Raw genomic sequence first — 14,287 nt, forward strand, 5'->3', positions numbered from 1 at the left:
TACGTACATCATCCAACGCCTGTGGTTGCCACTGAAGCAATATTAATGTTACAGGGCTGGGAATGCCCATTTCTCTGTAGTTGATTAAGGAGTAATTTTACTGTGTCTACTTTCTGAGATGACCACTAGATCCTGGCTGGCTGTTGACTCTATTTGCCACTCTGGAGGAATGGCTATGAAAAGGAAGGATTCTTCCTTTGAGACCCTAACTGAATGACTGGGCTCTCTAAGTCTGTGAAGCAGTTGTTCCTCTCTCACACACACACACAAAAAAAAGGTTATGTTATTTTGAACAGACTTATGAGTGACTTCAATAGATTTATACTAGAAAAAAAGTCATTCTTCTATATTGCCTAGGAATCTCAAGGGTACAGTACAATATTTCATAGTACTTAGTAGTACTGTTATTAATAGTACTATTACTAGTACTTAATAGTACCAATAGTACTTAACAGTACAGTACAGGGGTCAGCAAACTTTTTTTTATACAGGGCCAGATAGTAAATATTTCAATCTTTGCAGGCCACACGGTCTCTGTTGTAATTACTCAGCTCTGCTAGTGCATGTGGAAGCAGCCATAGGCAATACACAGACAAATGGCTGTGGCTGTGTTCCAATAAAACTTTATTTGTGGACATTGAAATTTGAATTTAGGATGATTTTCACATGTCACAAAATATTCTTCTATTCTTTTATTCCCCCAATTATTAAAACATATAAAAATCACTTTTAGCTCACAAGTGGTCCAATAACAGGCAGCAGACCAGATTTTTTTTTTTTTTTTTTTTAGCAGATTTGGTTTGCCAAAATTTTTTGTAGTAAAAATAGCCCACAGCTTAGGACCTTGTGACCTGGATTTGAGACAAGGAGCTATGATTCACTGGCCTTGTACACTTGGCCAATTTGCCCAAACCCTAGTTTTCCCTCTATAAAATGTAAATTATAATACTCAGCCTCTCATGGTGAATCAGAATGAAATAAGATAATTTGTACAAGTGCTCTTAATGCTCTCAAACACCATACCATGTTGGGTAAAATATCATTTTGTTATTATTATACATTCTGTGATTTATCAAAATATCTTAGCAGCCTTCTGACAGAATTTTGACTTCTAGATGACACTCTGCATCTAAAGCACTCAAGACATTAAAGGCAGAACTATTTGGAAGAGGTGTGCTTTACTCAATTTTAAATTAAAGGCTAACGTTTTCTTAAATACAAGTTGGCCACAAAGTTTAGAAACAAGATAATGTTATTTTAGTGTATTGTAATGTAATATCAATGAATCATCTATTATGTATACGTTACCTATGTTTTTCAATGTTAAAGCCATCCATTGAAAGGAAATCTAGAAGATAATGTTTACCATGTATAGAGGACACTGAACTTTCAACTACCTTCCTGACATTTCTAAATCATACAGAGTATCACCCAAGTCAAGGAAAGAAAGACTGAAGAGTAGCCAGACTATTAGCAAACTGTTTTGGAAATGATTTACTATGAGTATTTTAACCGTATTCTTTCAGCAAATCAAATGATTTCCCATTCTTCTGGTGAGTTCAGGTAGTTTTCTAACAGCTTTCTTATGCCCCCTTTTTCTGTCCACCAGTTCCCACCTTTGTAAGCAGTTTCTAAATATCCCAAAGACACCAGCCTAAATCTAAATAAAAAAGCAAAGGGGAAAAAAGTAAGAAACGTGGAATGTAAGAAAATGTGGGGATGGAAAGCATAAGAATGTTGCTCTGGAGAATTCAAAATGTAGACTATTAAATGAATAGTTTTTAAATTAGAATGCAATGAAAAATAAACATTTCAGAGCCCTTGCTTGGTTAAACCTGCAAGAGAAAATTGTGCTTAAGAAATAGGTTGACATTTGCAGCTGGATTTCTGTGAAGGAACATAAGGTACTGAACTAAAACAGTAGAATTGGAACTGGAGAACCAGATAAAGAACAAAGGGTGGGGATAGATGGAGGAAGGGAGCTGGGGAAGAAAGAGTTCTGCCTCATGGACATAGATGGGATATATGTTGGAACAACCAGGCTGGAAGGCCATGTTTGAAGGAACAGAAAAGTTGACATTTGCTATGTTAATGCAAAAGAGTATAGCTTCCCCAGCGGACAGCTAAAACATAAATGATTTTATTGGTTCCAGAAAGTTTATTTATAAATGAATGGGTGCTTTTCCAGTTGGAGAGCATGTTGCGGGGGTGGAGGTGAGAATCTGAGGAACTCAGCAGCCTTGTGGTGGGGGTCATGTTTGCAGCTGAACCTGCCCTTCCATCCAGGAGCACTTTGTTCTGTCAGATTGGGGTCAACTGTGGCAAACCATACCCTTAAATTCCAAATTCTTATCTGGCTCACGGATCCCACCATGCTTTATGGAAAAGTGACTGAAATGCATTAACCAAACAGACCAAAGGATCAAGTTGAGAGTGATCTTCATTAGTTATGGATACTATTGTATTAAAAGAGACTTTTAAAAATTCTCATTGCACTTGGTTTGCTAATGGAGTGACTGAGGGAATGAGGACTGGATGTTGGAGAATAGAATGAGTGGAAATGGTGGGGTCAATTTTGTTGAACTGTCTTAATGGAAAACGCCATTCACTCACTACTTGCTGCTTAGAAAATCAGTCTCAATGAACTTTCAGTTCCAAATTTTAACGGTTGACACAAAATACACTGTTAAACTGTGTTAACAACTGTAGAAAAATAGACATGTTTGATAGGGACATTCTAGTAAAAGGTTCTTCAGGAGCATCCTCATTTAAAGATTCAGAGGCTCACATTACAAAAATGAGATTTGGTTCAAGTTCTGTCTCCAACTACATTGGCAACAAAGACAGTGAGCAACAGGGAGAGACCTCACATCTGGGTGCCCGTCACAGACACAGAACTGACAGGTGCACGTGGGCAACGTGTTGTCAAGGCTCTTCGTTCAGTTGTGCTAAAGGGCAGGCAAGCAGGGATCAGGCCCTGAGCTGCTCTTCCAACCAGACACCAGGTTGTGCGCTGTCCTTTAAACCTTAGCAATGGAATTAAAAAGGCCCAGTGAGTCTTCAAGAGCTAAATTAGAAGACATTTTGCAGCCCCTACTCCATCTCGTTTCATACCTGCCATGGCCTGCCCTGCAACCCTGGCAAGGGGACAGGGGAGCTCCCCAAGCCAAGAGTGCCCTTCGTTAGGCTGCCTCGAGGTCAGGCCATGGCTCCTCCTCGCAGCCTCAAGGGGAGTGCATCGAGCTTCCTCCTCCCGGACCACCACCTCCTTCTTAGAGTGTGTGAAATAAAGACATGATTCAACAGAGATTCAATGCAAAAAGGAAATGCTGGCAAACAGGAAAGGGCTATGGCCAACAGTTTTGTCTTCCTTAAAGTCAGTGCCAAGAGGCAGTTGTCCTGATCCAACGTCTCTGAGATGGGAGAAGAGAGGCCCCGAGGTTATATTTAGGAGCCACTTTCCTTATCCTGGGACTTCTTTTTTAGTAGACAAGGTCCCCAGACTACAGCAAAGGCCTGTGCAATCAGGTCAGGGAAGGCAAGGGAAACAAAGAGGGACAGCTAGTTTGATCTCTTTGACCTCCATGGTGCAGAGCCTCAAACTGAGCACAGCTGTAGGAGCTGAAAATAAACTTGGATCCATTCAATGAATATTTATGATGGGCAACTGTGTTAAAGACCAAACAGCTTATAAATGCAAAATTAATGTGAAAGATCTGTTACAGTGCAAAATCTCCACCTGCCCCGGAGGTTTGAGCTAAGATTTGTTTTCTTATGTTTTTCATTTTAAAATTCAGATTTCCAGTACAAATACCCTCTTTTCCTTCCTTCCTTCCTTCCTTCCTTCCTTCCTTTCTTCCTTCCTTCCTTTTTGCAGATTAAAGTGAATTAAGGCTGGAGTTTTTTGTTTGTTTTCTTTTGATTGAGAGACACTTTGGATTTGATTTCTAACCTGTGGCGTACTCTGGAGACATTTCTTAGACAATCATCAAGATTGTTGATCTAATCTTTGAATACTGAACTCTGGTCATTTCAAAATAATAAAAGAATAAAAATAAAAGATCACAATGCAAGAAATGCTGATGGATAAGCCCCAGGGACAGGCGAGATATCATTCGCAGAATGCCAGATAGAGTCAAAGCGTGAGAGGTCAATGATTATAATGCGTGTCACTCACTACATGCCTTCATGAATTTCATGGCTTTAGACCCAAACCATCTTCTGCTAACTTACCATGTCTCATTGTAACAGTCTGTAGAGAAACTACAGCTGGAGAATCAATGGTTTTGCAGAAAAGTTTCCTAAATTATTGTACTACAAAGGGCAAGAGCTCATGTGAAAAGTAAAAACATACCTTTGGTGACATGCTAGAGAATATCTCCTTCCTGGTATTCCCCCTCCTCCAGGCCAGTTAGTGAGGCCCTTGTTATCTTTTAAAAACAGACATCTGTTTTGTAACATTTCACAGTATATCAGCATATTGGTGGTGGGTTTTGTCATCTACCAGATCTCTCAATTTCCCCCAGACCTATGGCTTATTAGATTCAATGAAAGGATCAGCATGGGAACAGTGAGGTACCCTAACGGCTGCCAGTCTGAGACACAAACAAAGGCCGTGCACTGAAGGACCAGCCGTCAACGGGATCAAAATAACCTGGAAAACACAGACGTCAAAACAGAAATGCCTACTGCATGTTAGGAATCTTTCTTTCTTTCTTTTTTTTTTTTTTTTTTTTGCTTCTTATTTCTAAAGTTATATATCTAAACCTACATTAATGATACATCTATGTACAGTATTTAGAAGTTCTGTTCTGTGGTACTTTTGTACATGCTGGGTTTTATTACTAACTACAAAAAGAAAATAATTACATAAGGCATATATATGTACAGTGGTTTGTCTTCAGCTCACCTGGGCCCTATAACTACCACGCCCACATGGGGGCAAGCACCTCACCCTGTAGTAGATGAAAAGAATTGGGATCTATAAAACTGAGGGCTCCACTCTGTGTCTCACTGAATGAATAAATACGCACCGGAAACCTTGCTTGTCATATCCCAGGTAAAATCTTTGACACACCTTTTTGAGTGATCTGGTATTATACAACACATGCAGGTAAGTAACTGAAATCTCCAGGAGTTGGACGTGTAGTATTTTGGGAGGAGACCAGGCTTGGGCCACAAATGAGAGCACTTTGCACCTTCATCAAATCCATGTCTACCTTGTCAATCTAAACAACTGAGAGAGGGCAGGTAGATATTTTACACCTTGAAGATTTGTTTTCTGGTCATGTAAAAATTAAATATAAATAAAGAACAAAGCAAGAGAGACAAAAAAGAAAGAGAATGAGAGACAAGGAAAGATTGTGTCAGGGGGAGGACTGAAGGGGTTGCCCAGCTAGGGCACTAAACTTTGGATTCATTCTCCAGGTTTGCCACATCACCATTTCTTTCTGTTTGCTCTTCAAGGTTCTTTTCTTCCTCTTCAGTCTCCAGTTCTGCATGTTGGTTGAGTTTGCTAGATACAGACCAACTCAGGGGCAGCTCTGCCCTGCTGGCTAACTCAGCCAGCTCTTTGGCACTAAGGGATGGGGTGCTGGTCTCATAGGTCTCATGGAAGCTGTTGTAGTCAACTTCGTAGAACCCATCCTCCAGGGTCAGGACAGGTGTGAACCGGTAACCCCACAGGATCTCACTGGTGATGTAGGAGCTTCGAGCTTGGCATGTCATCCCTGCAGAGAGAAGAATGGAGGCTTTAGCATATGTGAGTGTGGGCTTTGCATGGCCAAGGAGTCACAGAGAGCTGGGAGGAGTACTGCATGCAGCTGTTGAGACTGACCTGCATACAGTGCCACAACTTAGTAGGTGTCATTCACGTTGTAGACACATGCTAATGTGCCATGGAGATTCCAGGCCTCTTAGGGGAATCCTGGGGAACAATGAGAGAGTCCTGGCTCACATCAAGCCACATTTGCCTGCATGGCCAGGCACACACAAAGGAAATCAAGTGTGCAAATGCACACAAGTGTTTGCATGTGTGTGGCTATGTCTGGTCCACTCTTTGCTCTGGGAGAACCCTGAAGCCATGATTCTGGCCTCCTACTGCTCTTGGAGACAGCCTGGGTTCTAATGGTATTTGAGCTCTTTAGCCACAGACTTAGAATGAAATTTCATATACGGAACTACGCTTAGGCTGCTTTTAAGCTAGAGGCCACAGATCAGTGTTACCCTCCCACCTGCCATTAATACACAGGCCATGACTGTGGCCCCTAGATGCAGTTGGAAGGGTTACTCACCTGAATTTGCACTTTCCTTAGGCCCAGTGGTCATAGTTAATCAGATTGTGCAATCATAACTACTTTAAAAGCTTCCCCCCCTCCTGTTTTTTTGTTTTTTGAGATGGAGTCTTGCTCTGTTGCCCAGGCTGGAGTGCAGTGGTTCTGATCTTGGCTGACTGCAAACTCCGCCTTCCGGGTCCAAGCAATTCTCCTGCCTCAGACTTCTGAGCAGCTGGGACTACAGGTGGACACTGCCATGCCTGGCTAATTTTTTTTTTTTTTTTTTTTTGTATTTTAGTAGAGATGGAGTTTCATCATGTTGCCCAGGCTGTTTGCGAACTCCTGAGCTCATGCAATCCACTTGCCTCGGCCTTCCAAAGTATTGGGATTACAGGCGTGAGCCACTGCTCCTGGCCACTTTTCCCTTTTCTTAAACATTAGAAACCTTTCTGTAATTTGCACAAAAGCACCACGTGAGCTATCAGCAGCCCTGGAGTCAGGAAGTGGCTTTCTTTTAAATATGAAATGGCAGAATGAGGAAAATTCCAGCCAACTCATTAGAAAATAAAAATAGGCAACAAGTGTGGCATAAGATATGAGAAATGACACTTGTGTGTGTTATTTTTTCTGAGGCCAAAGAACTCTCTTATAAAAATTCTCAGGAAATGGAAATATTCATTCGGTCATTAATCCAGGGCTGACTTCTCCATTAGGCAAAAAGGCATGGTGTCTACAGCCCATGATACTTTTAGAGGCTCATGAAAATGTTTTAACTTTTTTAAAAATCAGAAAAGATAAACTTTTAGATGGAAAAATTGTTAATGTATTCATCTTTACACCAATACAGTTGTAAAATATAATTTAACACATTTTCTTAATGGGGCAAGGGACTTACAAAGGCAAAATCACCAGGGACTCATGAATGTCATACTATGGCGCTGTGTCCATTCATTCAGAAGAGCAGCCAACCAGCCAGTTGGTATATTATCTGTTAGGACCACCACTAAGTATTACGCAGTTGCTTTGTGCTGAATGCAGGTGGATTAGGGAGAAGAGGATACCTGTGAATGTTTACACAGAAGGGTCCAGAGCTACACAACATTCCTGCAGCACTGCATTTGCTCCTTGTGTCTAGAAGAAGAAACTGGGGTGCCAGGGACCTATGTGATTGACTTAACGATAGCTGTCAGGCCTGAGCCAGCACCAGCCCTCATCCCAGCTCTGTGCTCTTCCTCTTAATCTTAAAACCAAAATGTGACCCTTCTTCAATGTTTCCTTGGATGACCCACAGAAGCCCCCTCTTTATGCCTCTAAAACAAATATTGCAGGGCTTTTAGGTATTAGAAACATAGGTCAACACTGATTTGATTTTACTTCTCAAACAGTGTTTCTCTTCTGAATTGTTTTCTTTATCTGTGCTTGGGAGTGGTGGGGTGAAGACAGGTGATGGCAGGGATATGTGGGCTCAGCATGAGGAACAAACAGGAAGTCAAGAGGAAAAGGTGATCCAATAACTCTTTTTCCACCAAGGAAATACATATTTATGGTAAAGTGGCTAGAAAATAGGGCTGTGATAACAGTTGGGGAAAACAGCAAGCTAATCAAAGAACAAAAATACATTTTTGGAAAAGATGTTCTGAGGGGCCTTTGGAAAACTCTGACATATTCCTGAGAAACTAGAAGACCACATGCATGTGTAGGGCTGTGCACATGCCCAAGAAAACCAGAGAAGGCCCTGAGCTCTCCCTTCTGGTTGACACTGAGGCTCTGTGCAAGTAGGAGGTGAAGGTTAATGCAGAGTTGTAAAGTGCCTGACTGTTGAAGGCATGTCCCACCATGTACATAGAGACCCTTGACAAAGGCTGGGAGATTTTTGGTTACTGGCTTTTAAGAGAACTTGTCTAATTATTAGCTCATCACTAAATTAACTGAGCAGAGACTTTAGTGGCCATATACACAAAAAGTACAGACCTTACAAAATTAGCTCAGGAAAGTGACTAAAAAACAAATAGCAATGGCAACAAAAAACTCTGAAAAGGAGGGAGAATCTCATTTTCAGGATTACTACCTTATATTATTTAAAATGCCTGTTTTCAACAAAAAACTATGACACATGCAAAGACATAAGAAAGCATGTCCCATACACAGGAAGGGAAGCAGTCAACAGAAACTGTCCTTGAAGACGTCTAGGCATTGGATTCACTAGAGAAAGACTTTAAATCAGCTATTTTAAATATGTTCAAAGAACTAAAAGAAGCCATGTCTAAAGAGCTAAAGGAAATTAGGGAAACATTGTTTCCCCAAATAAAGAATATCAATAATAAAAATAAGTTACATGTAAAATCCAAACATAAATTCTGAAGTAAAAAGTACAATAAATGAAAGAAAAGAACTACTACAGGAACTTTGCAGATTTGAGCTGGCAGAAGAGAGTATCAGGGAGCCTGAAGATAGGTCAGTTGAGATTATCGAGGTATAGAAATTAAGAAGAATGGAGAAAAATGAACAGTGCCTCAGCGACCTGTGGGACACCAGCAAGCATACCAACATACTCATTACAGGAGCCCCAGAAAGAGAGTATTAAGAGAAAATACCAGGAGCAATCTACACATCTAAGAAGCTTATCAAACCACAAGTAAGATGAACCCAAAGAGATTCACACTGAGACACATCATAATCAAACAGTTAAAACACAATGATGAAGGTAGAATCTTGAAGGCAGCAAAAGATAAACAACTCATTACATGCAGGTGATTTTCAATGACGTTAACAGCTTATTTCTCATTAGAAACCATGGAAGCTGCAGGGGCCATTGAAAACAATATGCTAAGAATAGATAGGGCTCAAGGACAGTATCTCCAGTTGAACTTTTAATGAACTCCAGTAGGCGCCAAGAAGGCAGACAAATAAGGAAGAGCCTAGAGACAAGGAACTAAGCAGAAGGTTACATCTGGGTAGAGAAAGTTTGTTTTGCATTGTGTTATTTCTGCTGACGTGAGGTTTATGGAGTATAAATAAAGTGAGGCGGAGGCTCTGCGCGCGGCCGCCATGTTCTCTGTTTGTCTCTTGTGTCTGTTCATTCTTCACCACCCCCGGCGCGGTCCTCAATAAGTGGCGCAGCGAGCAGGGTCCGCAGGGGTGAGTAGTGGGGAACAAGAAGGGGAACCCCCTAGGAGCGGGTAAAACCCGGGGATTGTTAAGGGGAACCTTCTTAAGCTTTCATTATGGGGAATTCCAGTTCCTTGGCCTCAGAATATTTAAGATTATTACAAGGGCTTTTACTTTCGATTGGGGTTGATACAAAAGAGAGAACTCTGCAAAAATTGTTTGCTCATGTGGAACAACATTGCTATTGGTTTCAATATCAAACTAAAGTGCAATTAAATAAACGAGATTGGCAACAGGTTGTTAAGACCCTTCGTTAAGCACACCAGTGCAGTGATGTAATGTCGGCACCTTTATGGGCCCTTTGTGCTTCTGTTACCCAAGCTTTGGAGCTCTTAGAGACAGACTCTGAAAAAGGGGAAAATGGGGATGAGGAGTCTTCGAAGTCTCCAATAGCCATTTCCCCTTCTTTAGATAATCCTGTAGCTGGTGGAAACGGTCCTTTGTCTGATGATGTGTCTCATGAAAAGGAATCAGAAATTCAAAAGGAGCTTCAGCCAGTTGTCCAATTGCTACAACAAATTTTACAATTACAGTTATCTCCCCCTCAGCCTTCTCCTCCACCCACTCCTGTTTTTACTTTTCCTGTGGTCCATCCACCCCCATCGGCACCCAAGGTGGAGGAGGAGGACAGTTTTCCCCCACTGCCACCGCCGGTGGAAATGTTGCCTCGTTCAGGCACGGTTTTTGCTGTCCCTGCTTCTACTGCTAAAGCTGTAATTGAGGTATTGGATTCTCAAGAGGATGAAGATCCTCTAAAATTGTTTCCCATTACTAGGCAACGTTTTGGTCCTAATGATCAATTTCCTCAAGGAGGTATAAATGTACAGTATAATGTCCTTCAATTTAAGTTCCTTAAAGAAATGAAGGCAGCTGTTGCTAATTATGGCCCTCAATCCCCCTTTGTCATGGGGCTTTTAGATTCTTTCTCTTCTGAGAAGTTGTTTTTGCCTCTTGATTGGGAGACCTTGGGGAAGGCTGTTTTGGACCGCTCTCAGTGGCTTCAGCTACGCAGTTGGTGGCTGGAAGATGCCAAAGAACAGGCTCGCCATAATGCCGCTAGAAATCCTCCAGGGCCAATAGAGGAGCAATTAACAGGTACTGGTCAGTTTGCTACAGTAGCGGCTCAATCTGGACTCGATGATGTGGCATTATCACAAGTTAAAGGACTGTTTTTAAAGGCTTGGTGTAAAGTAGAACCATCGGGGAAAACTGCCTTGTCTTTTGTTAAGGTTTTGCAGGGTGCCAATGAACCTTATCCTGATTTTGTTGCTCGGCTCCAAGATGCTGTAATAAAGACTGTGGGTAGTGGGGCTGCAGGCAAAATCCTGATAACCACACTAGCCTTCAAGAATGCTAATCAGGAATGTCAGAGGTTGTTGCGTCCTCTCAAGGCTGCTGGAAACTTACAAATAGAAGATTTTATTAGAGCCTGTGCAGGAGTGGGAGGGCCTGCCTATAATGCACAATTATTTGCTGGAGCTTTATCTAAGGCACTCATGGGAAAAAAGGGAGTTTGCTTCCAATGTGGAAAGACTGGTCATTTTAAAAAGGAGTGCCGTAAACTATCTAACAAGAGCGACTCCTCAAGAGTAGGATCTAAAAAGCTTCCCACTGAGCCCTGTCGTCGTTGCGGCAAAGGGCGACACTGGACTAATGAATGTCACTGTAAGGTGGACAAAGATGGTAATCTTTTAACCTCCGGATCGGGAAACTTGCAAAGGGGCCCTTCAGCTTGGGGCCCCAACAACAATACAAGCCCTCTTCATTTGCCATTTCCAGTCAGCTCGGGGGTCCAGCATCAGCAGGCCAGTCAGTCAATGTTAACCCCCAATTTTCAGTAGCCCAGCTTTTCTCTGCTACTTCTGGTAGTGCTGCTGCTGATGTGGCGATTTTGCAGGCCATTGAACTTACCCCAGAAATGGGGATTGTTAAATTGCCTACAGGTGTTTTTGGGCCATTACCGTCACATACTGTTGGACTGCTTATAGGACGCAGCAGTAGCATTCTACAGGGTTTACAAGTTCATTTGGGAGTTATAGATTCTGATTATAAAGGGGAAATTCAAATTATGGCACAGGCTCATAAACCCATGTCCCTTAAAGGTGGGCAGCGGATTCCACAACTTCTTTTATTACCCTATTTTCAGTTTCCTTCATGGGGACAAGAAAGAACCGGAGGTTTTGGAAGCACGGGTAAACATATTTTTTGGGAAACTTTAGTAACTCAACAAAAACCTTTGTTTCCCCTCAAAGTAGAGGGACACATTTTTCAGGGCTTGGTCGACACTGGAGCTGACGTTTCTATTATTGCCTCCAACCAATGGCCTTTACAGTGGCCTAAACAGCCTGTTGCTGTTTCTCTTACCGGATTAGGTTCTGCCTCTGAGGTGTATCAAAGTTCTCAATTCTTGAGTTGTCGAGGGCCGGATGGTCAAACGGCCCAAGTGCAGTTTTATATTGTTCCTATTGCCCTAAACTTACGGGGGCGAGATTTATTACAACAATTTGGAGCTTTTGTTTCTATTCCTCATGTCTCTAATTCTGTCAAGAATATGATGTTCCACATGGGCTACAGTCCCCTTAAAAAATCTTTAAACAGGTAGCCACTGTTCAGCAGCCTCAAGCCCTTCCTTTGACATGGAAAACTAATGTTCCTATATGGATTGAACAGTGGCCTTTAACACGTAAAAAGCTTGAGGCCTTGGAAAACTTAGTTCAGGAACAATTATCCTTAGGTCATATAGAGCCTAGTACTTCTCCATGGAATTCCCCTGTCTTTGTAATAAAGAAAAAAAAAAAAGGTAAATGGAGACTATTAACAGATCTTCGTGCTATGAATGCATGTATTCAACCCATGGGATCTTTACAACCTGGCCTTCCTAATCCTTCTATGATTCCTCAAGATTGGTTACTCATGATTATTGATTTAAAGGATTGTTTTTTCTCTATTCCTTTGCATCAAAAGGATTGTGAGCGTTTTGCCTTCTCTGTCCCTGTTTTTAATAATTCTCAGCTACTTTCGCGATATCAGTGGAAAGTTTTACCTCAAGGTATGTTAAACAGCCCTACCTTGTGTCAAGAATTTGTTCATCGGGCCCTGGATCCTGTTCAAAAGTGTCATCCTTCTGTTCTTTTATATCATTATATGGATGACATTCTTCTTGCTGCACCCACCAAAGAAAAGCAGCAAGATGCTTTTGCATCGTTACAAACTCAGCTTTCTTTTTACTCACTTAATATTGCCCCAGAAAAAATTCAAATGGATTTTCCTATTCAATATTTAGGTTATACCTTAGGAGCACGAAATATTCGACCCCAAAAAATTCAAATTCGACGCGCTCATTTAAAAACATTAAATGACTTTCAAAAGCTTTTAGGGGACATTAACTGGATGCATCCTGTTTTAGGAATACCAACGTATCAGTTACAACATCTTTTTTTCTATTCTAGAAGGAGACAGTCACTTGGACAGCCCACATCATTTAACTCCTTTGGCTTTACAGGAACTCCAGCTGGTAGAAGAGCAGCTTCAAAAAGCCCATTTACATTATATCCTTCCTGACGTTCCCCGTTCCTTGTGTTTATTTCACACTTTACATTCTCCCACAGGAATGATTCATCAAACAAATCGGCCGTTACAATGGATCTTTTTGTCCAACAAAACATCTAAACGCTTGACTACTTATGTTGATCGTTTAGCTAAATTAATCATCAAAGGACGACATCGCTGTCGACAACTCTGGGGAGGAGATCCTTCCTTAATTATCTCTCAATTCATTCATAGTCAGATTACTTATCTCCTTGCCACTTCTGATTCTTGGCAAGTTGCTTGCGCCTCATTTGTTGGACAATTTTCTACCCAATATCCTAAGTCTCCGATCTTTTCATTTTTCAGGCAGCATTCTGTGTTACCTTTCTCACCAATATCTGTATTTCCTGTTCAAGGTCCACTTTGAGCCAACGTCGAGCTCCTTTATTCATTACTCATCTTCGTTCTCATTCTCAACTTCCTGGACCGCTAGTTCATGGTAATACTCAAATTGATTCGCTTTTAATCGGCCACCTGCAGGCTGCAGAACAAGAACATACTCTACATCACACTAATAGTTCTGGCCTTCAACGACGGTTTCATTTAACTCGTAAACAAGCTCGTTCTCTTATCCGAGCTTGTCCTTCTTGTGCTCCTTTAAGCATTCCATCTTTCCATCCTGGGGTTAATCCGCAAGGTACTCAAGTTAATCAGATCTGACAAATGGATGTCACACATGTCCCTTCTTTCGGACGATTAAAGTATGTTCATCATACCATTGATACTTTCTCTCATTTTCAATGGGCAACTCCTTTGCCATCTGAAAAAGCTGACTCTGTTATTACTCATCTCTTAGCTTGTTTTACCATCATGGGCATTCCTCTTATACTTAAAACTGATAATGCCCCTGCCTATGTCTCTTGTAAATTACAAATTTTCTTACAGCAATACAAAATTCGACATCTCACCGGTATCCCGGGCAACAGTCAAGGTCAAGCCATTATTGAGGGTGCAAATTTAATCTTAAAAATGCAGCTGCAAAAACAAAAAGGGGGAAATGAGTCCCCCAGAAACCAGATACTGAAGGTTCTTTTTACCTTAAATTTTTTGAATCAATGGAGACAATTGCAGGACTCCGCTGCCGTAACTCATCTTTCCTCACCTCCCTTGGCGATAGTCCCCGCTGACAATTTAAGGGTTTGGTATCCTAATGAAGAGGGTAAGTATGCTCAAGGGCAAGTTCTAAAACAGGGACAGGGCTATGCTCTTATCCTTACAGGGAGCGGACCTGAGTGGTTTCCTACAAGGCAATTAAA

At 41.5% G+C, this 14,287-nt stretch overlaps 1 protein-coding gene across 1 annotated transcript in view; it reads right to left on the reverse strand.

Moving 5' to 3' along the window:
* Positions 1 to 4,736: 4,736 nt before the first annotated feature.
* KCNJ6 (potassium inwardly rectifying channel subfamily J member 6) overlaps positions 4,737 to 14,287 on the reverse strand; it is a 311,720-nt gene continuing 302,169 nt past the window's right edge. Inside the window, exon 4 of the mRNA XM_030913920.1 lies at positions 4,737 to 5,729. Coding sequence (XP_030769780.1) covers positions 5,404 to 5,729 — 326 coding nt within the window. The 3' untranslated portion in view covers positions 4,737 to 5,403. The remainder of the gene's footprint in view (positions 5,730 to 14,287) is intronic.

This window comes from Rhinopithecus roxellana, chromosome 13 (genome assembly GCF_007565055.1).
Source record: "Rhinopithecus roxellana isolate Shanxi Qingling chromosome 13, ASM756505v1, whole genome shotgun sequence".
NCBI lineage: Eukaryota > Metazoa > Chordata > Mammalia > Primates > Cercopithecidae > Rhinopithecus > Rhinopithecus roxellana.